The sequence below is a fragment of the Geotrypetes seraphini genome, chromosome 15 (assembly GCF_902459505.1).
Source record: "Geotrypetes seraphini chromosome 15, aGeoSer1.1, whole genome shotgun sequence".
Classification (NCBI taxonomy): domain Eukaryota; kingdom Metazoa; phylum Chordata; class Amphibia; order Gymnophiona; family Dermophiidae; genus Geotrypetes; species Geotrypetes seraphini.
The window spans coordinates 42,240,709-42,263,163 of NC_047098.1; the positions used below are offsets into that span (position 1 = coordinate 42,240,709).

General features: G+C 43.3%; 1 protein-coding gene across 9 annotated transcripts in view; it reads right to left on the reverse strand.

The window, feature by feature from the left end:
- Positions 1–22,455, reverse strand: part of TRIM37 (tripartite motif containing 37) — a 290,609-nt gene that overhangs the window by 16,233 nt on the left and 251,921 nt on the right. For 6 of the 9 annotated variants that reach the window (XM_033921674.1, XM_033921671.1, XM_033921672.1 and 3 more), the window contains 2 exons: positions 21,743–21,926; positions 16,187–16,305 (listed from right to left, as the gene is read on the reverse strand). In XM_033921674.1, the coding sequence (XP_033777565.1) occupies positions 16,187–16,305; positions 21,743–21,926 (303 nt within the window). The remainder of the gene's footprint in view (positions 1–16,186; positions 16,306–21,742; positions 21,927–22,455) is intronic. The other 3 variants (XM_033921675.1, XM_033921670.1, XM_033921673.1) reach the window with 1 other exon arrangement.

Genomic DNA, 22,455 nt, shown 5'->3' on the forward strand with positions numbered 1-22,455 from the left:
GCAGAACAGGGGTTTTTACTCCCATTACTTCCTTGTTCTGAAGAAGACGAGCGATCTGCGGCCCATTCTGGATCTCAGGGCTCTCAACCAATTTTTGGTCAAAGAAAAATTTTGCATGTTATCCCTGGCATCCCTTTATCCCCACCTCGAGCAGAACGACTGGTTATGCTCTCTGGATCTCAAGGAGGCCTACACTTATATTCCCATTCATCCGACCTCCCGTCAATACTTCAGATTTTGGATGGGGAATCTGCATTTTCAATACAGAGTGCTGCCCTTTGGCCTGGCTTCATCTCCCAGGGTGTTCACCAAGTGTCTGGTAGTGGTAGCAGCAACTCTACGGAACTATGGTCTTCAGGTATTTCCCTACCTCGACGACTGGCTCATCAAAGATTCAACATCTCAGGGGGGTTATTGTAGCGACCCAATGGACTACCTGGTTCCTACAAAGTTTGGGATTCGAAATCAACTTTCCCAAATCCCAACTTCAGCCTTCACAGCGTCTACAATTCATCGGAGCTGTTTTGGATATTATCCAACTCAGAGCATTCCTTCCACAACAACGTCTGGAAGCTCTACTTCAACTCTGTCATGCAGTGTCTTCCCGCTCTTCCATCTCAGTGAGACACATGATGGTGCTACTACATGGCCTCCACAGTACACGCGACTCCTTTTGCCAGACTTCACCTCAGAATTCCTCAGTGGACTCTGGCTTCTCAATGGACGCAAGTTTGCGACCCACTTTCTCAACACATCATAGTCGCTCCTTCTTTGAAGCAATCTCTCTGTTGGTGGATGCTCTCTTCCAATCTCTTCAGAGGCTTGCTTTTTCAAACGCCCCCTCATCAGAAGGTCCTCACAACAGATTTTTCGACCTACGCTTGGGGCGCTCATCTCGATGTTCTCCGTACGCAAGGCCACTGGACCAGTACGGATCGTCAATGTCACATCAATCTGTTGGAACTCAGAGCGATTTTAAAGGCTCTCAACATTTTTCAACATCTTCTTCACTACCAGGTAGTCCTCATTCAGACGGACAACCAAGTCGCCATGTATTATGTCAACAAACAGGGAGGGATGGGATCTGCCTCCCTTTGTCAAGAAGCTCTGAAGGACTGGGCAATCCGCCACAACACCTTCCTCAAAGCTGTCTACATCCAAGGGGCGAAAAATTGCTTGGCGGACAACTTGAGTCATCTTCTGCAACCTCATGAATGGACCCTTCATTCCTCGCCTCTTCATCACATTTTTTCAGTGGGGTACGCCTCAGATAGACCCCTTTGCAGCTCCCCACAATTACAAACTGCCTCAGTTCTGCTCCAGGATATACTCTCCTCATTGCCTCGAGGCAGATGCTTTTCTTCTGGAATGGACGAATCTTTTCCTATATGCATTCCTTCCATTCCCTTTCATTCTCAAGACTGATCAAGTTGAAGGACGATCATGCCACCATGATTTTGATTGCTCTTCGGTGGCCGAGACAACCGTGGTACTCCCTTCTACTTCAACTCAGCAGCAAGGAGCCATACCCTCTACCAGTTTTTCCATTTCTGCTTACACAGAGTCAAGGATCTCTCCTTCATCTCAACCTGCAGTCTCTACACCTGACAGCTTGGTACCTCTCAACATGACTCCTCTTCAATTTTCTCAATCTGTAAGAGATGTTTTAGAGACTTCTAGGAAGCCTACTACTAGACAATGCTATCACCAAAAATGGACTAGATTTTCTACATGGTGTTTTTCTCATGATACGTAGCCTCAACATTCCTCCTTATCTTCTGTTTTGGATTACCTTTTGCATTTATCCACTTCTGGCCTCAAGTCTACATCGATCCGAGTCCATCTCAGTGCAATTGCGGCTTTCCATCAGCCTATTGAAGCGAAACCCCTCTTTGCTCATCCGGTAGTTTCCAGATTCATGAAAGGACTTTTCAATGTCAAACCTCCTCTCAAACCACCTCCTGTGGTTTGGGACCTCAATGTTGTCCTTGCTCAACTAATGAAGCCTCCATTTGAACCAATTGACAAGGCTCATCTGAAGTATCTCACTTGGAAAGTGGTGTTTCTCATTGCCCTCACTTCTGCTCGAAGAGTCAGTGAGCTGCAAGCTTTAGTTGCTGATTCACCTTTCACTGTCTTCCATCATGACAAGGTGGTTCTTCGAACTCATCCTAAATTCCTCCCTAAAGTGGTAATGGAATTTCATCTCAACCAATCCATTGTTCTTCCAGTGTTCTTTCCAAAGCCTCATTCTCATCCTGGAGAAGTAGCTCTTCATACTCTGGACTGTAAATGTGCTTTGGTCTCCTATTTAGAACGCACCAAACCACACAGAACTGCTCCTCAACTTTTTTTATCCTTTGATCTAAATAAATTGGAACATCCTATTTCTAAGCGTACCATCTCCAAATGGATGGCTGCTTGTATCTCATTCTGCTATGCCCAGGCTGGATTACCCCTACATAGTAGAGTCACAGCCTATAAAGTTCGAGCAATGGCAGCTTCAGTAGCTTTCCTCAGATCTACACCTATTGAGGAAATTTGCAAGGCTGCTACTTGGTCCTCGGTTCATACCTTCACTTCTCACTATTGTCTGGATGCTTTCTCCAGACGGGATGGACAGTTTGGCCAAACAGTATTACAAAATTTATTCTCCTAACTTACTAACACTCCCACCATCCCATTCTGGTTAGCTTGGAGGTCACCCATATGTGAGAATAGCCTGCCTGCTTGTCCTGGGATAAAGCACAGTTACTTACCGTAACAGGTGTTATCCAGGGACAGCAGGCAGCTATACTCACAACCCACCCACCTCCCCTGGTTGGCTTCTCTGCTAGCTATCTGAACTGAGAAGACGCTCCCTACGCTGGGCGGAAGGCACTCGCGCATGTGCGGTGTGGTCGACTCGAAACTTCTGGTTTCTTCAAGCAAGTCTGCTTGCGAGCTTCTGCATCCGGGCTCCGCTGATGACATCTCCCATATGTGAGAATAGCTGCCTGCTGTCCCTGGATAACACCTGTTACAGTAAGTAACTGTGCTTTTTTATCACCCCTATTAAGTCTATGTCAGTCTATAGGCTTCACTACCTTCACATATGCCAACGACATTCAACCTCGCACCCTCTAAATCCAGAAAACAAAGAGGAAATACTTGAGATTAACAAAAAACTTGAGATGATTAAAGGCTGGCTTAATTCCAACATGCTAGCTCTAAATATACAGAAAACAAAAGCTTTACTTTTTCTGTGGAAAAAGGGAGTAAGTTTGAGTGTTCCTTTCACCCTTGATGACATTCATCTTGATTTAGTAACATCTTTAAAAATACTGGGTGTCATTGATGATAAATTTTCTTACCACGAACACATAAGCAATACTGTCAAATTTTGTTTCTATAGACTATGAATGATTCGCTCGATTTCTAAGTTTCTTGAGCCCAAATCACTAAATATATTAATTCACTCTTTAATTATTGCTAAACTTGATTACTGTAATTCTTTATTAATAAATATCACACAAAAAGAAAAGAGGCGTTTTCAGATAATCCAGAATACGTCCGTTAAACTCATTCATAACGGGAAAAAATATGATCATGTCACTCCTTTTCTGATCAAATCACACTGGCTCCCAATTAACCACAGTATCACTTTTAAAATTTTACTCTTAGTATTTAAAACTCTTTCCACTAATGAACCACAAATTTATTAATAAACTTCTTATCCCTTATAGTACATCGCGTTCTCTCCGGTCCATTAATCAAAAGCTCATAGTAGTCCCCTCTCTGAAAGTTATTGGAACTCGACGAAATAATATGTTTTCAGTGATGGCTCCACAACTTTGGAACACTTTGCCTCAGCATGTAAGAGAGGAAAATGATCTTAGCTGTTTTAAAAGTGACTTATAGAGTTTCCTTTTTAAAGATGCTTTTAATCTTTAAATTACGTTCAAATTTTATACTAGTTTCCCTTCAGGTTTCAACTTTTCCCTCCCTAATATTCTTTCCAGCTATGGTTCTTTTCTTTACTTTAAAGCATTGAATTGTAGTTCTATCCCTCCTTACCTTGTGTATTGATTAGTCTGTAAGTCTGTCGGTCTAACCAATCATTTAAAAATTTTAAATGGTATGTTTAATATATGTTTATATTTTTATTACTGTTGTAAATCGCTTAGTAAATTTAAATAAGTGACTCATCAAATTAAAATGAAACTTGATACATGGTATATATAGATTTTGCGCCTCAGTGACTGTCCTTATAAAGGGACCATGCTTGCTCTAGCGTTTTTACAGTGCTTATCCTCTTCTTAATCTTCCTCCCCATCATGATTCTATTCCAGGGGTGCCCAACGCGTCGATCGCGATCGACCGGTAGCTCAGGAAGGCAACATGAGTCGATCGCAGAGCCCATCCCGGGCTCTGTGATAGACTCGTGTTGCCATCCCGATCTACCGGGCCTATCAGCCTTCCTCTCCCCGACGTCAAAGACGCCGACGCCGGGCATTAGGCTGTTTTTTGTCATTTCGGGGGGGGGGGGGGGGGGGCGTGGTGGCGTGGCGGCGGCAGCAGCAACAGCCTGAAAAATAAATCATCCTGGCCCGGGTCGGTTTCATACTCTGGAACTTCTACCTCTTCCAGCAGCCCTCTCCCTTCTACCTGCTTCCGGCCACACCCCCTGCTCCGCGGCTCTCTTGGCAACTCAGCAGCAGCGATCGACACAAGCTTCTGACGTCGGGGCCTACCCTCTGCGAGTCCCGCTTGTTTCAACTTCCTTTTTCCACAAAGGCGGGACTCGTAGAGAAGACCTCTATGTCGGCAGCTTGTCTTGATCACCGCTGCTGATGAGTTGCTTAAGAGAGCCGCGGAGCAGGGGGGTTTTGCCAGGTGCAGGTAGAAGGGAGAGGGCCAGATGCAGGACTCGTGGGTGAGGGAGCAGAAGAGAGAGAGAAAGAGAGAGGGGAGGGAAACAAAAGGAAATATTTCATACTGGGCTGGGCCGGAGTGGAGGGAGGGTGGAAAAATTCTGGCTACAGGGTGCATTAACAAAGGAAAAGGGGGGAAAGCTGAAAATGGAGATAGTGACACAAAGAAGAGAAAGAGTAAGCAGGACTTACTGAATAAGGATAGAGATACAGAGGGGACATGAAGAGGAGGTGAAACAGAGACATAGAAATAATGCTGAAAAAGTGTGTGTGGGGGGAGATAAAGACATTGAAAGGGTAAATGGTGAACATGGGGTAAAGACAAGAACAGAGACAAATGAAGATTCTGAAAAAGTGGTGAGATAGGGATATAGATGAGATGGACACAAAGAAGGGTGATGCTGGAAATATAGGTGGAATGATAATTCTGACAGACACAGAAGGGAAATGTTGAATCAAGGAGAGATGGGGCTCAGGCTGGATGGAATGAGGAGAAATGCCTTGTTGGCCCGGAACTTCCTCTCCTACGTCAAAATTGTTATCAGGGAGTGGAATGCTGGTCAGCACGATGCTTCTGAAGGGAAAGCTTGGGACGGCGGTGGCTTGGGGGCTGTTCCCCGATGGCGGTGGCAGCAAACCTAGTGGCTTGGGGGAGGGCACGGAGAAAGAAAGGGGGCAGACAGGGAGACAGAAAGAAGGGGGAACAGGGAGACAGAAAGAAAAAGTTGGAGAGAATGAGGTCTGGAGGAGAGGAAACATACAGGAGGCTGAAAGAAAGGAAGAAAGATTGGATGCATAGTCAGAAGAAGAAAGTGCAACCAGAGACTCATGAAATCACCAAACAGCAAAGGTAGGAAAAATGATTTTATTTTCAATTTAGTGATCAAAATGTGTCGGTTTTGAGAATTTATATCTGCTGTCTATATTTTGCACTATGGCTCCCTTTTACTAAACCGCATAGCGTTTTTTAGCGCAGGGAGCCTATGAGCATTGAGAGCAGTGCGAGGCATTCAGCGTAACTCCCTGTGCTAAAACCTACTATTGTGGTTTAGTAAAAAGGGAGGGGGTGTATTTGTCTATTTTTGTATTTTGTTACTGAGGTGACATTGCATAGAGTCATCTGCCGTGACCTCTTTGAAAAAACCCGGAATATGAATAATTAACATTTTCTCTGCCTTTGTGTTTTGTGTTTTTTTTTTTTTAATTTTATTGTTGGTAGATCATTTTGACTTAGTCATTATAAAAGTAGCTCGCAAGCCCATAAAGTGTGGGCACCCCTGTTCTATTCCCTTCGTAATTCCCTTTTTGGAAGTTCAATGCCTTCCTTGGCTGTCATTCTGGATCGATGTTTTGCCCCTGTGTCCAGTTTGAAGTGGATCATATTGTAATCATTGTTTTCCAGCGTCCCTTCTACTTCTATACCTTGTGCCGGTCCTTGTAGTCCATGTAGAATTAAGTCCAGAATTGCATTTCCTCTCATATTTTCCTTGACAAATTGTTCCAGGAAGCAATCGCCTACAGCATCCAGGAACTTGGTCTCCCTACTGCAGCCTGAGGTGCCTAGGTTTCAATCTATCCCCGGATAATTGAAGTCACCCATGATAACTGCTTTGCCTCCCTTGCAGTTGCGTTTAATCTTGTCAGTCATTTCACCATCAGTTTCTTTGGACTGCCCTGGGGGTCGGTAGATGCTGATCTTCATTTCTGTTCCATTTGTTCCCAGTATTTGGCCCATAGAGACTCTACCTTATTTTTCGTTTTCGGCGTGTTCTCTCCAGTAGACTTGATTCCCTCTTTGATGTATAGGGCAATATCCCAATCTTTTTGTCCTACTCTGTCTCTGCAGTATAGCTTGTATCCCGGTAGCACAGTGTCCCAGACGTTTTCCTCATTCCACCATGTTTCCGTGATGCTGATGATGTCAAGGTTATCTTTTTGTGCCATAGTGTCCAATTCCCCCATCTTATTCCTTAGGCTCCTTGCGTTCATGCACATACACTTGAGTTTGTGGCCTGTTACTTTCTTGCATTTCCTTCCCTCTTGTGTCCCTTTCGATCCGTCAGGATTTCTATCTTGCCTATGATCCGGTGAGTCTTCTCCGCTGTCTACCCGCATGGTATCCTCTGGGTATACTGTTTCTTGAATCATCAACTGATGTCTTTCCCTTTCTTCCTTGTTTAAAAACTTTTCAATTTCTTGCTTGATGTAGCTTGTAAATAGCCTCATTCCGTCTCCACTGAGGTGGAGTCCATCCTTCCTGTCCATCTTGCTCTTCCCCCAGAATGTCGTCCAGTTGCACATGAAGTGGAATCCTTCCTCACGCAAGCACCTCATCCATGCGTTGACTGCTTGTAGTTCCGTCTGCCTCTTCCTGTCGACCCTGAGTACCAGCAAGATCTTTGAGAACACTACCCTCAGCATTCTGGTTTTCAGCTTCCTTCCTAGTATCCGGAACTGGTCCTTCAGTGTTTCCCTGCTGTAGTTCCTGTTGCTCATGTTGTTTGTCCCCACATGGATCACCACCGCCGTATCTCCCCCTTCTGCGCTGTTGATGAACCTGTCGATGCGGCTCAATATATCTTCTACCTTGGCTCCCAGTAGGCAGTGAGAGGAAGAGGAAAATTACGGTAAACTCTGGTATGAAGGAAAATACACTCATAAAGTCCTTGTATGATACAGGTGAAGCACAGTAAGTCCTTTGGATAACGCTAAAGATGAATAAACCAGACCTCGAATGAGAAAAAAAATCCCCTTTCTCCCCTCCTGCTCTAATAAATCAGTATATTAATCTAAAAGACATTTCTGACTACATTTGCCAGCTGTCATATAATGGTTGGGAAATAACCTACTGGGCTAAGCGAAACTTATGAAGAGGAACAAACAAGCAATACTTAACTCTTTTGCATGGCAACAGGACCGCACATCTGGTATGATACTATAAAAAAATGAACACATCTCATGGTCAAAAATAGAATTCTCGAGAATATCATTTAGTAAGACATGTCTTGTGATAACATGGCAAGGGGGGGGTGAGGCTCGGAATTTCTGATATGGTAGATTAAAGGGACATTTGCGGGAAAAGGATAGGCCTTACGGTAAACTGAACAGACGTATAGCGTGACACAAATGTATAAACCAATAAATGAATTTACAGATATAATGATGTATAAGAAGAGAACCAATAAAGATGTATCATGTGATTTAAACCAACGTGGGGCTGACCACCAAGAAATGTATAAAAACAGGCCTTTAAGAGGAAGTAAGCAGAACAGACATCAAAGGATCCTCAGGCCTGAAGATCACATTCTATTACTCTATATGCTGAATGATTTATTCTTGTAAGCTGTTACTAATTTGTTAATAAATATCCTTATTGATTGATACCAGTATATAGAGTGTGAGGTCTCTATCTCGGTGTAGGCTCCGACAGCGGCCTACTTCGGCAGGTCACCAGCCGATCCTTTCTTCCTCCTGTAATGTGGCTGTCAACTTGTCTGATGGAGTCCCCCACGATGATTGCTGTCCTCTATCTTCTCTTGTCTTTATAGCTGCAGGTCCGTGTCCCTGGTGTATGTCCATCTCTCCAGCCATAGGACTATGTCCTCTGTGCACTTCCATCTTCCCTCATCCTGGCGCTGGCTTGCACCGGACTTGTCTTCCTATGGGTTCCCTCCGCTGTTTTCAGGTCTCCTATTCCTTCCTTGTGGTTGTCCTCCAGGTGGTCCTCACTCACTGTAGGTGTATCTTGGCAGTTCCACTGTTGTTGGTTATTTTCCACGGCCTCCCTGTATGCCTTCTCGATGAACTTCTCCCTCAATGTTTCCTCTGTCATGAAGTTTTCTGCCTCTCTGTCCTGAAGTTTTCTGCCTCTCTGTCCTCCTCCTCCACTGCTCGAAGTGCTTCTAGTTCCAGTATTCTGCTCTCCAGGAGTTTGACTTGCTTCTTCAGGCCCTCCATTTCCTCGCTTCAAGTGCATACATAAGACCGCCTCCCAGAGGGGAGGTAGTCATACATATGGCAAACAGTGCAGAAAACTGGGTAGCTCTACATCCTGCTTCTGTCTGCTGCTTTCATTGCTGTCCGCTTGCCAGTCTGCCGTCTGAAGTGGCTTCTGCCTATAGCCTTCTCACACTTTGTCTGAAGTTGCTTCTCCTTGTGTAGGATTCCGGAAGACTGAAAAGTGGTGAATGTTATTCCGATCTTCAAGAAAGGTTTGAGAGGAGACCCGGGAATCTACAGACCTGCGAGTCTTACCTCGGTATCAGGAAAGATGGTAGAGGTGCTGATAAAGGACCGCATCATTGATCACCTTGACGGACACAATCTGATGAAGACCAGCCAGTATGGCTTTAGCAAAGGAAGATCTTGCTTGATGAACTTACTGCACTTCTTCGAGGGAGTAAACAGGCAGATAGACAAGGGTGATCGGGTCGACATTGCATATTTGGATTTTCAAAAGGCATTCGACAAGGTCCCACATGAACGACTGCTTCGAAAACTTGCAAGCCATGGAATCGAGGGTGAAATACTCACGTGGATTAAAAACTGGATGGCGGATAGGAAACAGAGAGTGGGGAGGTAAATGGACAATACTCGGACTGGAAAAGTGTCACGAGTAGAGTGCCGCAGGGTTCGGTGCTTGGGCCTGTGCTCTTCAACATATTTATAAACAACCTAGAAATTGGTACGACGAGCGAGGGGATTAAATTTGCAGACGATACAAAGTTATTCAGAGTAGTCAAGACACAGAAGGATTGCGAAGACCTTGCAACGTGACATAAACACACTCGAGGAATGGGCTGCGACACGGCAAATGAGGTTTAAAATGGATAAGTGCAAGGTGATGCATGTCGGTATAAAAATCTTATACACGAATATAGGATGTCCAGTGCAGTATTCTGAGAGACCCCCCTGGAAAGAGACTTGGGAGTACTGGTAGACAAGTCAATGAAGCTATCTGCATAATGTGCAGCGGCAGCAAAAAGGGAGAACAGAATGCTAGGAATGATTAAGAAGGGGATTACAAACAGATCAGAGAAAATTATCATGTCGCTGTACCGGGCCATGGTACGCCCCCACCTGGAATACTGCATCCAGCACTGGTCACCTTACATGAAGAAGGACATTGTACTACTCAAAAAGGTCCAGAGCAGAGTGACTAAAATAGTTAAGGGGCTGGAGGAGTTGCCATACAGTGAGAGATTAGAGAAATTGGGCCTCTTCTCCCTTAAAAAGAGGAGATCGAGAGGGGACATAATTGAAACATTCAAGATAATGAATGGAACAGACTTAGTAGATAAAGACAGGTTGTTCACCCTCTCCAAGGTTGAGAGAACGAGAGAGCACTCTCTAAAGTTAAAAGGGGATACATTTCATACATTTCGTACAAACGTAAGGAAGTTCTTCTTCACCCAGAGAATGGTAGAAATCTGGAACCTTCTTCCGGAGGCTGTTATAGGGGAAAGCACCCTCCAGGGATTCAAGACAAGGTTAGACAAGTTCCTGCTGAACCGGAACGTACGCAGGTAAGGCTAGACTCAATCAGGGCACTGGGTCTTTGACCTAAGGGCCGCTGCGTGAGCGGACTGCTGGGCATGATGGACCACTGGTCTGACCCAGCAGCAGCAATTCTTATGTTCTTACCTACTGGAGTGCAACCAGCACTAAAATTTATGTAACTCTTGTAATATTCTTCTAAAGATTTCATGACAACACTAACAGCCAATTCTTCTTCAAGGAAGACCCAAAGGACAGTAAGGAACTTCATACTGCCTTGGTAGTTCAGAGACAAGCATCTGGAGACACCTATATTTGTCCAAGATAGAAAGTAGGCTATGTTATAATCTTACAAAGTGGGCTGTCAAGACTACTGTATCCTTCTACTGGAAAGATTATTGAGGTAGGAACCTAATCTTTCCTTCCAGTGCAAAGGGTACAGTAGTCTTGACAAGTGGAACTTACCAAAGCAGTCCCCTGGGTCTAGGGTGGGACAGATGAGCCTGCTGAAAACACAGAAAATCCATTTGTGCTACCATATTCACATTGTATACTTCGTAAAAGTATGGAGGGTGGACCATATACCTACCCTACAAATCTTCTCAGGCAGAACTGCCTGAGACTGCTGGTTGAAAGCGCTTTCAAAGTGATTGGTGGCTGTACATCATAGAAACTGCATGCAGACAAAATGGCCACGCTTTCAAGGCTGGCTTTCCCTGTCTGCTAAGGTTGGTTAACACAAAAGAAAAATGATACGAAAGACGAAAATCATTCATCACCTTGAGATAACAGAGAAAAACTCTCTTTACATCTAGCAGCAGAGGATTGCTTCTTGATTCTCTCCCAAAAACCTAGTGGTCCAAATGCGACTCTGGCACTTCCCCCTTCCCCCAAATCCATAGTAGTGGCCTCTCCTTGCACCTCTCCACACTTATTCCTTCTCCCCCCCCCCTGTTAAAAAATATCCACAGTGGTCCAGTAGCTCTCATGTACCTCCTTCCCCCTCATCTCCAAAACAAATCCATGATATCCAGTAGCTTCCTTGCATATTCCTTCCAAAATAACACCCACACTCTCCCCCAATAAATCAAGACACATGGTTAAGAGGCAGGCGATGCCACTTTAAAGATGGCAGCACAGCAGATGAAAACAATTAAGCATTGCTCATGCCTTTAGCTAATGAAGAACTGTAGATTTACACATGTCCACATCTGTTACTCTCTGATTTTCATTAACATCGGGTCTCCTGAAGCAGGATTCAAAACGGGGCCACGTTGGGACACCCAAAGACAATAAACAGAGCTAAGTAACTTAGTGGTGGCAGTTTTAACTTTTACCAAATGAAGACATTTATTGTATAAAACAGAAAGACTTTGAAACTTTGTTTTTTCAAACATCTTTGGAGTTTTTTGAGTGTGCCCATAAACTTGTTAAGTTTGCAGTGACTGGAAGGTGAACTCTTCTCCAAGGGAGGTTTAACAGCCTTCCCTTCAGAGTTTCATATTTCTATTGAAGCCAGTTTGTTTTACTATATTGCATCCATCTTTGGCATTAACTTAATATTCAATTTTTCTGCTTTCTTTTCAAAATCTACGTTTTCATGTCTTACATTCCCTTCTATCTATCTCTTCTTCCGTCCCTATTTCCATGGTCTGACATATCTTTCTTTCCTTTCTCTCCCTCCCTCCTTCCTTTCCCCTGGTCTGGCATCTGTCTCCTTCCATCCCCCAACTTTTTATTTCTTTCACCCTGCCCCCTTCCTTCTTTCTCTCTCTCGCCATGCCCCCTTTCTTCTTATATGTCTGTCTTTCTCTCTCTCTCCGTGCCCCCTTTCTTTCTTTCTTTCTCCATGCCTGCCCTTTCTTTCTGTCTTTCTCTCTCCATGCCCCTTTCTGTCTGTGTCCTGTCTCCCTTCTTTCTTTCTGTCTCCCTGTCCTCTCCCTGTCCCCCCCATTTCTTTATTTCTCCCTGCCCTCCCCCAAGCCACCACCATTGGGGAACAGGCCGCCACCACCGCAATCGGGGAACAGGCCAGCGCGGAGGTCTTAGCTCTCCCTGCTTATCTTCCCCAGTGCGGGGCCGACCAATTCTCGCCACCCGATGTCAATAATTCTAACGTCGAGGAGGAAGTTCTGGGCCAGCCAGGCAGCAATTGGCTTGGCTTGGGGAAGGGCAGTGAGAAGGAAGGGGAGCAGATTGCGGTGGCTTGGGGGAGGGCAGTGAGATGGGAAGGGAAGCAGATTGGGGACCCCTGCTTTAGGCGAGCCGCAGTCGCGGTCTGTACGTGATTGTCCTCTCCACAATCGGAAAACTTGTGAAGTGGAGAGGACAGATCACGGGCCGCAAAATAGTCCCTGGGGGCTGCATGCACCCTGTGGGCCACGTGTTTGAGACCGCTGGTCTGGTGGATCAAGGAAAATAAGATAAAACCCTAAGGAAAAATTAATGGGGAAAGAGACTCCATAAAGCGGGGAAAGGAGTTACAAATGATAGCAGAAAAATTCTGGAAAAAAAACCTACTTCACTGGCAAATCAGGACATGAGCTGAAGGAAGGCAAAAAAAGGTATCACTACCAGAATGAAGGAAGTTATCCTGCCACTGTATCGGGCGATGGTGCGTCTGCATCTGGAGTACGGCGTTCAATAATGGTCGCCGTATCTTAAGAAGGATATGGCAATACTCGAGAGGGTCCAGAGAAGAGCAACAAGAATGATAAAAGGCATGGAAAACCTTTCATATGCTGAAAGGCTAGAGAAGCTGGGGCTCTTTTCCCTGGAAAAGCGGAGACTTAGAGGAAACATGATAGAAACTTATAAGATCATGAAAGGCATAGAGAAGGTAGAGAGGGACAGATTCTTCAGACTAGCGGGGACAACAAAAACAAGAGGGCATTAAGAAAAATTGAAAGGAGACAGATTCAGAACAAATGCTAGGAAGTTCTTCTTCACTCAGAGGGTGGTGGACACCTGGAATGCGCTTCCAGAGGAGGTGGTAGGACAGAGTACGATTTTGGGTTTCAAAATGGGATTGGATGATTTCCTGAAGGAAAAGGGGATTGAAGGGTATAGATATAGGGTTACTATACAGGATATTAAATGATTAAGGAATACAAAGTTTTAGGTAAAGGATCACTTACAGGTCATGGACCTGGGGGGGGGGGCGCTGCAGGAGCCGACTGCTGGGCATGATGGACCCATGGTCTGACTCGGCAGAGGCCATGCTTATGTTCCTATGTTCTAAGAAGCACATTTGAATTGCCCCATGGAACCCCCCCCCCCAAAGACTGATCAGGTCCTGTGCAATAGCAACAGGCAGGAAGATACATGCAATGTATGTATGTATGTATGTATGTATGTATGTATGATGCAGCACATCTAAAAGCTTCTAAAATAATGAGCTGGGAAACATTCCTGAGCAGGCTTCGTTGGATGATGTCATCCATCTGTACAAATATATCATCCTGCTTGTCCTTGGAGAGTACTAAATCCCAGCATTAAATGACTTTTGTAAAAAATTTTGGAAAACAGTTCTATCAGCATGCCTTATTTCACAATAAGGAATCAACTCATGAAACACCACTGCTGCAACCTTGCCAAAACACACATTTTATTGGAAAGAAAAAAAAAAAAGCTGTTTTCCCCCAATTAATCCTCTCCCTTGGAAAAGGTCTATATGTTGGACCAGTGCGTCATGCTACAGTGACTAAGAACGAAGAAATTTTATAGGTGTTGTGTCACTGAAAGACCTTCTTTAAATGCCAACACCCACACAGTATTGCACGCTGCAGCTAGAGACGGATGTTGGCACCTTAATATAGGCTCTGAGCTTCAATTCATCATCATTGAAATTCAAATGAGTGCAGGGGTAGAGGAAGGGAGAGTTTCAGTGAGAAATCAGACAATTCTACTCTGAAATAGTCCAAAAAATAAACTTCAACAACGCTTTCTTCCAATCTATAAAGCACAGTGGTAAGAGAAGGGGAAGGCAAGAACTCTCTGTTCTCAATGACCTACTGTGATTATTCTCAGTTACAAAGCAAAGGAAATGTACAGTACACCTGCAGGTTACAGAGCTTATGTTAAACTATAATTTTAAAATAAAAGTATTAATTTGAATAAGAATCCAACTGATCCCCCAAATACAAAAGCTAGATTTACTCCAAAAAGATTAAACTTGCTGCTTAATATAAAGAGATAAGAGTTAGAAATTATCAGGATATTTGGCTGGACTTACAATATTGCTCATGCAGTTTAAACGCACATCAGATTACTTTCTGTGCATAACCCCTTTGATTAAGCCTTACAATATACATTAAATAAAAGGGCATTTAAAAGGGCCAAATATTCTGATAGAAGGTGGTTAATGATAAAAAAAGAGAGGGGTGGAGAAGAGGGACGTCTGACATGTACCCTTCCCTATTCTGCGCAATCCTGTCAATTGAGACAGGTGATAAAGCAACATTGGCATAACCTGGGGCTCCACGAGGGTCTCCGGGAGATGCCGAGGTTTGCCTATACCCGGTGACATAATCTCTGTGAGTTACGGGTTAATAATTGTAGTGACAGGAGTGAGAATGAGGGAGGGCACTTCAAATGCAATGGGTGTGTGTATTGTTGTTATGCATTAGAGGTGGACAGAGTGAACATTCCAAATAGTAATAAAGTTTTTTATTTGCTTTAATTAAGGACAGGTGTTTAGGGGTTATAACAGGAAAGAGGAAGTGAGGTTAATGGCAAGCAGTTGAATTTCTCCAGTGTTTGTGCTGGGGTAAGATCCTGATTTGGAGTTCTCAGTCCTGGTTGAGGCCAGCAAACAATATATGATGAAATGTCAGGTATGATGTTATATGATTGGGGTTAAAGGTTTATTATAGATTTTATTTTATTAATGTATATTGTAAGGCACATGGGTGAAGGTAATTTTGGAATTGCATATTGTAGAAACTGTGATGAAGTAGAGCCGGTTCAATCTTAAGCTCCTGATGATGCCTTAGGGTGAAACACCGAACTGTGTGGAGCTAAAATGTTTTCAAAGATCAAGTTTGATTGAAGGAGAGTGGAGGCAAATCCAGTAAAAAATGGCGTGCAGAAGATAAAAATTGAGAACTGATACAGATAAGAAGATTAGGCACTGAATATAGTGTTTTATTGAAGGGATGAACTTTTCATGAATTTTAACTTTTTCTATGTGCCGGATAGATTGGGAGGGCTTCACTGTTTGGGAGAACAATTGTGTGTATGTTTAATATGAAATAATGTTATAATATGTTTTAAAGGTTTTGATGGTGCTATATTATTATAATAAATAATGAATTACTTACAAGCATAAGAAGTAGTGTGAAATATAGCTCTTATTTGGGTATTTTGCTAATTAATATGCATGAGAGTGACTTACATACAATAGAGGTAGTATACATGCACATCTATCATGAATATTCATTAAGGATATCCTTAAAACCTAGCCTGCTTACAGCACTCAAGATCTGAACTCCTGCATCCCTGTTTTTAGGCACACATATCTCATTGAAAATTAAGTTAAACTAAGAACATAAGATGTACCATGCTGGGTCAGACCAAAAAGATCAGTCAAACCCAGTATCCTGTCTCCAACAATGGCCATTTCTCAAGTCTCTAGTGCCCAGTAGATGCAAAGGATACTTGCTCACTGCACAGGATAAGCACTTGACCAGCGTGGTCTTTTCTATCCCCTTTCCATCACCCACAAAGAGGCTCAATTCCAACTATGGACTGTTATTAAAGTAGAAGCTCTGCTTTACCTTCATCTTCCCTCAAAGCAGCAATGTCAGATTGAAGAGCTGCTAATTCTCCAGGGTCTGAAATGCCTTCCAGCTCAGTTAGCTGTGCCTCATCCACTTGACACCCTTTAGGAATGGACCTGGAAATAGATTTAGAAGAGAGAAAATAATACAACATTACTAGCTTTACAAGCATGCAGGTCATTTCATAGGACTTTGAGTTTTCTCAGCACAGACACAAGGATAATAAGAGGGAGAAGAGTTGATTCCTAACATACTAGTTGTATGCTTTGATGCCACTCTCTAGGCAAGCAGCATTTAACAGGAGGGCATTTTGTGCTCATCTTATATACCCTTAACACTTGGAAGCATATCCATGGGTAAGAAATCAGAGTATAGTTCCTGAGACACTGTTATCGGGGTATACATTATATCACAATGTTAGAGTGGATCAAATTACAGCAGTGGAGGGGTGCACTATGAGTGAATTGATTCTATATGAATCAGATATAATTTCTATCCATAAGGATTTCACGCTATGTGTGAAGAGAAGGAATCTGCTAGTAGGACTGTACAACCGTCTTCCAAGTCAGAACGAAGAAACAGATGAAGAAATGTTTACAGAAAGTAGGAAAGCTGGCAAACTAGGCAACTGTATAATAATGGGTGATTTTAATTATCAAGTCCACAGTCTGCTATTGCTTGATCTGGATTAGTAGCACGGAATATTGCTACTATTTGGTTTTTTGCCAGGTACTTATGACCTGGATTGGCCACCACGAAGACGGGATACTGGGCTACATGGACCATTGGTCTGACCCAGTAAGGCTATTCTTATGTTCTTATGAGATCCAGAAACAGAAAATGTAAAATAATTCCCACCTAGATAAAATACAAAGATGGAAAACACACAACCTCAAATCTACAAAAAAATGCTGTGCTAAATGGTCCACTGGTTTACCCAGTATGCTATTCTTATGTTCTTATGAGATTTGGTCCCTCTCCCTCACAACTGTCTTCAGAGACACTAGGAAGGAAGAGGGGAAGAAGGGAAGTCTTAGCTATCATATAACAAGTGACACTTGGTCAAACTGAGGATGCAAACATGTCAGGGTTCAAAGAGAGTCAAAAGTGTGCAACTGTTGCTGGCCAATATTTACAGGATGTCAGAGAAAATTAAAAAAATGAGAGGAATCAACCTCAGTTTCTCCAGTCAAGCAGCTTCAAATAAAGAATCATGGTGCCAAAGCCTTTGTAGGAATAAATTCTGACTGAACTGGAAATAAAACCGGAGGAAGCTGTCAAGCCACAACGAAATTGTGCACTTGAGACTACTTATATACCTGGCCACAACACTGACATTGTGGATTAGCATTGTTACTATTAGGATGTGAGCAACTGTTATATACAACTACCTCTTTAGCCCAATAGCAAACAAGAAACACCAAGTTTGTCTGTACTATACTTGTAGAATGCTGTAACGAGCCCAATACACAATTAATTATTACTTATAGGACTGTAATAACTGCAGGATACAAAGCACAGTTACTTACCTGTAACACAGGGATCTCAAAGTCCCTCCTTGAGGGCTGCAATCCAGTCGGGTTTTCAGGATTTCCCCAATGAATATGCATGAGATCTATGTGCATGCACTGCTTTCAATGCATATTTATTGGGGAAATCCTGAAAACCTGACTGAATTGCAGTCCTCAAGGAGGGACTTTGAGATCTCTGCTGTAACAGATGTTATCCAGGTACAGCAGGCAGATAGTCTCACAAGTGGGTGATGTCATCCACGGATCCCAATACAGATAGTATAAAAAGTATACTGTCACTTTAAATCTTTTGAATATTTCAAGACTGCCTGTATCGCACATATGCTGGTGCCTTTCTGCCCAACATCAGCTTGCAGGACCATCAGTTCAGTAAAAAAGCTAAGACAATAACTAGGGGAGGTGGGAGGGTTGTGAGAATATCTTCCTGCTGTCTCTGGATAACACCTGTTACAGGTAGGTAACTGTGCTTTATCCAGGACAAGCAGGCAGAATATGCTCACTAGTTGAAAAGTAAAGGGTTGGAGAGGAGTTGGCTTCTAAACAGAGAATAAATTTTGTAGAACTGCTTGGCCGAACCAACTATCTCATCTGGAATGATTTTCCAAGCAGTAGTGGGATGGGAAGGTATGAACTGAGGACCAGGTGGCTGCTTTGCAGATGTCCTCAATGGGAGTGGAGTGTAGATAAGCTACTGAGGATACCATAGCCCTAACTTTATGTGCTGTAAAAAGGTCTTCCATCAGCAGCCCAGCCCAAGTATAGCAAAAGGTGATACAGTCCGCCAGCCATGTAGAAATGTTCTCTTGGTGACAGGCGTTCTAAGTTTGCTAGGATCGAATGAAAGGAACAGTTGAATGAAAGTTCTGTGACGCTTGATTCGTTCCAGATAGTAAGCTAGTGCACGTTTACAGTCCAATGTGTGGAGTGCTGCCTCGCCAGGGTGAGAATGTGGTCTTGGAAAGAAGACAGGTAGTGCTATGGACTAGTGCTGCCCGATTCATGATTCGAATCAGTTCACCGATTCACTTAGGGTGAATCAATTCGAATTGATTTAAAACAAACAAACAAAAAAACATCGGCCTCCTACTTCAGTAACTGAACCTCCCCCCTTTAAAGCAGGAGCGCTGGCCTCTTGTTGGCCGGCCGCTGCCACACCTGCTTTAGAGGGTGAGGAGGGAGGGTCAGTTGGGAAGTGCTGGTGTCCGGCTTCCCCCCTGGCCTCCCACGCATCCATTTACCTAATATCAGCAGCCTGCAGAAAAGATTGCCGGTGTTAGCGATCTTTGCAAGCTGCCATAGGCCTTTGGAGCTGTTTCCTCTGCCGTGATCCCGCTTCTGACGTCAGAGGAGGGGCGGGACCGCGGCAGAGGGAAGACAGCTTCGAAGACCTAGGACAGCTTGCAAAGATCACTAGCACTGGTGATCTTTTCTGCAGGCTGCTGATATTAGGTAAATGGATGTGCAGGAGGTCAGGGGGAACACGCAGGCCTTCCGGGAGGTGCAGGCCTTCAGGGGAGGGGGACCTTGATGTAGAAGTACACGGAGGGAGGGAGAGAAGGGGGGGTCAAAGAGACATGCATATGCTGGACTTTGGGGGGAAGAAATAATGGGTCTAAAAACAGAGGAGAGGGAGAGATGGTAGACAATGGGATTTAGAGGGAAGGAACAGAAAGAGAGAGAAGTTGGACACAAGGGATGGTATGGAGGGGGGATAGAGATACTGGATAGGAGGGTAGTTGGGAAAAGAAAGGGAGAGATGGTGGACTCGGGTGGTGGGAAAGGAGGAAGAGATGCTGGATGAAAGGGTAGTTGAGAAAAGGTGGATCTGTGGATGGGAGACAAAAAAAAAATAAGGAAAGATGTCAGATCTCTGGGAGAGGGAAGAGAAAAGGAAGGGGAGGACAGAGATAGAAGATGTATTGTTAGCACGGAGAAAGAAGGAGACCCTGGCAAGCAAGTTATCAGAAGACAACCAGAGCCTGGGACCAACAAGATTTGAATAATGACCAGACAACAAAAGGCAGAAAAAATAATTTTATTTCTGTTTTATTATTACAATATGTTAGATTTGAAATGTGTATCCTGCCAGAGTTGGTGTTAGACTGCAAATGTGAGCTAGGATTTAACAGAGAGAGGAAAAGTCTTTTTTGTTTATTTTGTTTACATCACAGCGCCAGTGTGGTTAGGAGAAGGAAAAGGGGGTGAACAGGCTATAAAAGGGGTGAACAGGCTATAAAATATACCCACCAGGATGTCTGAAAAAACACCCAATTGGGCAGGAAAAGCGAATCGAAAAATCAATTCAACAGGCTGAATCAAATCAAAATTATTTTTCCTGAATCGGGCAGCACTACTATGGACTGGTTCAAATGGAATTCTGAGATGATTTTCAGGAGGAATTGTGAATGTGTACAAAGAATTACCCTTTCACGGTGGAATAGTTCTTGAAGCTCACCGATTCGGCATGCCAATGCAATCGAGATTAAGAAAACTATTTTTCAGGTGAGATGTTTAAGAGAGAGAGAGAAAGTTGCAAGAATAACATTAAAATCCCAAGCAACTGGAGAATGTCTGATTGGAGATTTAGTGTGAAAAGGTCTTTCATGAATCTGGAGAGCAACATGTGAGCAGATATTGGTTTGTTATCAAGTGCTGTATGAAAAGCACTAATAGCACTGAGATGTACTCTAACTGAAGTAGTTTTGAGACAGTTAGTAAGGTGTAAGAAATATTCAAGGACTGATTACAGGGGACATGTATACAACGATTGTCCATTACACTAGAGTGTGAAACAAGTACACTTGAAGCCGCAGTAACGTTGTATGAAAGGTTTCCTGGAAGTGTCTATGATGGTTAATACTGGTGCAGATAGTGCAAACATTATCTACTTGGTAGGAAAGAGATACCATGCTATAAGAGTCAACAAATGCAGGCTGGGATGGAAAAGGGATCTCTCGTTCTGTGTTTAAAAGGTTGGAAAGATTTGTAGTTGAATGGGCTCCCATACACTGAGTTAAAGAAGGAAAGGGAACCAGGGTTATCTCAGTCACCGAGGAGCTATGAGGATCATGGTGGCTGATTCATGCCGGAGCTTGTGTAGTTTGCCAATTAGAAGAATTGGAGGGAATACATATGGAAACCTGTCTGTCCAGTCTAGGAGGAAAGCATCTGTTTCTAGTTGATCAGGAGTACTGGCTGTTTGTGATTGTTAGGGAAAGCAAAAAGATCTATCTGTGAAGTTCCCCAATGAGAAAATATCTGACATAAAGTAGTCAAGCTGAGTGATCACTTGTGAGGTTGAAGGAATCTGCTGAGCTTGTCTGCTAGAATGTTCTGTTTTCCTGCTAGATAAACAGCCTTGAGAAATATGTTGTGAGGAATTGTCCAGTTCTATATTTTTATTGCTTCTTGACAAAGTGAGTGAGATCCTGTCCCTCCCTGTTTGTTCAAGTAGTACATGGCAATCTGATTGTCGGTTCGGATCAGTACTATTGATTGGGCAGGCAATCTTGAAAAATATGAAGTGCATTATGGATCGCTTGAAGTTCGAGGAGACTGATATTTATTTATTTAAAACATTTATATACCAAAGAAATACAGCTTCTTAGCTCCGAGGAAAACTGAGAACTGATGGTCCTGCGAGCCAACGTCAGTCAGGAAGGCACCGGCGCATGTGTGGTATGGGTAGTCTCAAAACCTTCAAAAGATTTAATGTGACAGTACACTTTTTATACTGTCCTTACTGGGCTCCATGGATGATATCACCCACATGTGAGAATATACTGCCTGCTTGTCTTGGGATAATCACAGTTTACAATGATATTCACTTTTATTGTGTATTGAACTTGGATTTTTTTTTGACTTACATAAGAACATAAGAAATGCCACTGCTGGGTCAGACCAGTGGTCCATCATGCCCAGCAGTCCGCTCACGCTGTGACAATCTCTTTATTAGTACATGTAACATCTAGCTTCTATTCCAACTGCAAGAAAAAATTGGCAGTAAAATATTGCAACTTACCCTAAAGTGACAATGTTCCTTGTCTTTTCCATTACCATTATGTCATTTAATTCAATCATATCGTGGGCATTCAAGTCTTGGACTTCAGGTAGCCTTTCCTCAGCTTTACAAGGTAGTGTCTCAGAGGTGTCACCATTTGCCAAGGATCTGGGAGATCCATGCCTACTGCTATGCTTGGAGCCTGCTGTGTAACAACAGGATGAGAAAGGCTGTATTCCAGGGTGTAATTTGTGCAGTATTACTGATGTGCTTGCTCTACATTTTATATCACTAATTTACAGACAAAATAAAGCATACTAACACCTAAGGATTCCCATATTTCTGACTCTGCTTAGTAAAATAGATCTAACATTAGACATGACTGAACCACAATACTAAAAACAATCAACAAAGAATCCCTTTCCCTGAACTACCTCTCAGCTCAGAACATCAGCCCCAACTCAGCTAATCAATGCAAATATTCATAGAAATAAGCTTTTTATTTTTAATAAATGGCAGAACCCCTCAATACAGTATGCACCTGTCTTCTCATAAAACTACCTGAAGCTCAGTGATTAGAATCTAAATCTGAAACATTTCTTGGTGGCCAGAGAGTGATGTCTGTCCATCAGCAACTTACTGAGATAAACACCACTGGCAGACCCTGTGGACTGGAGGGAGGCACCAACCCTAGCCTCCAGCACATGTGTTTGGAAGCATAACTCAAGTTTCAA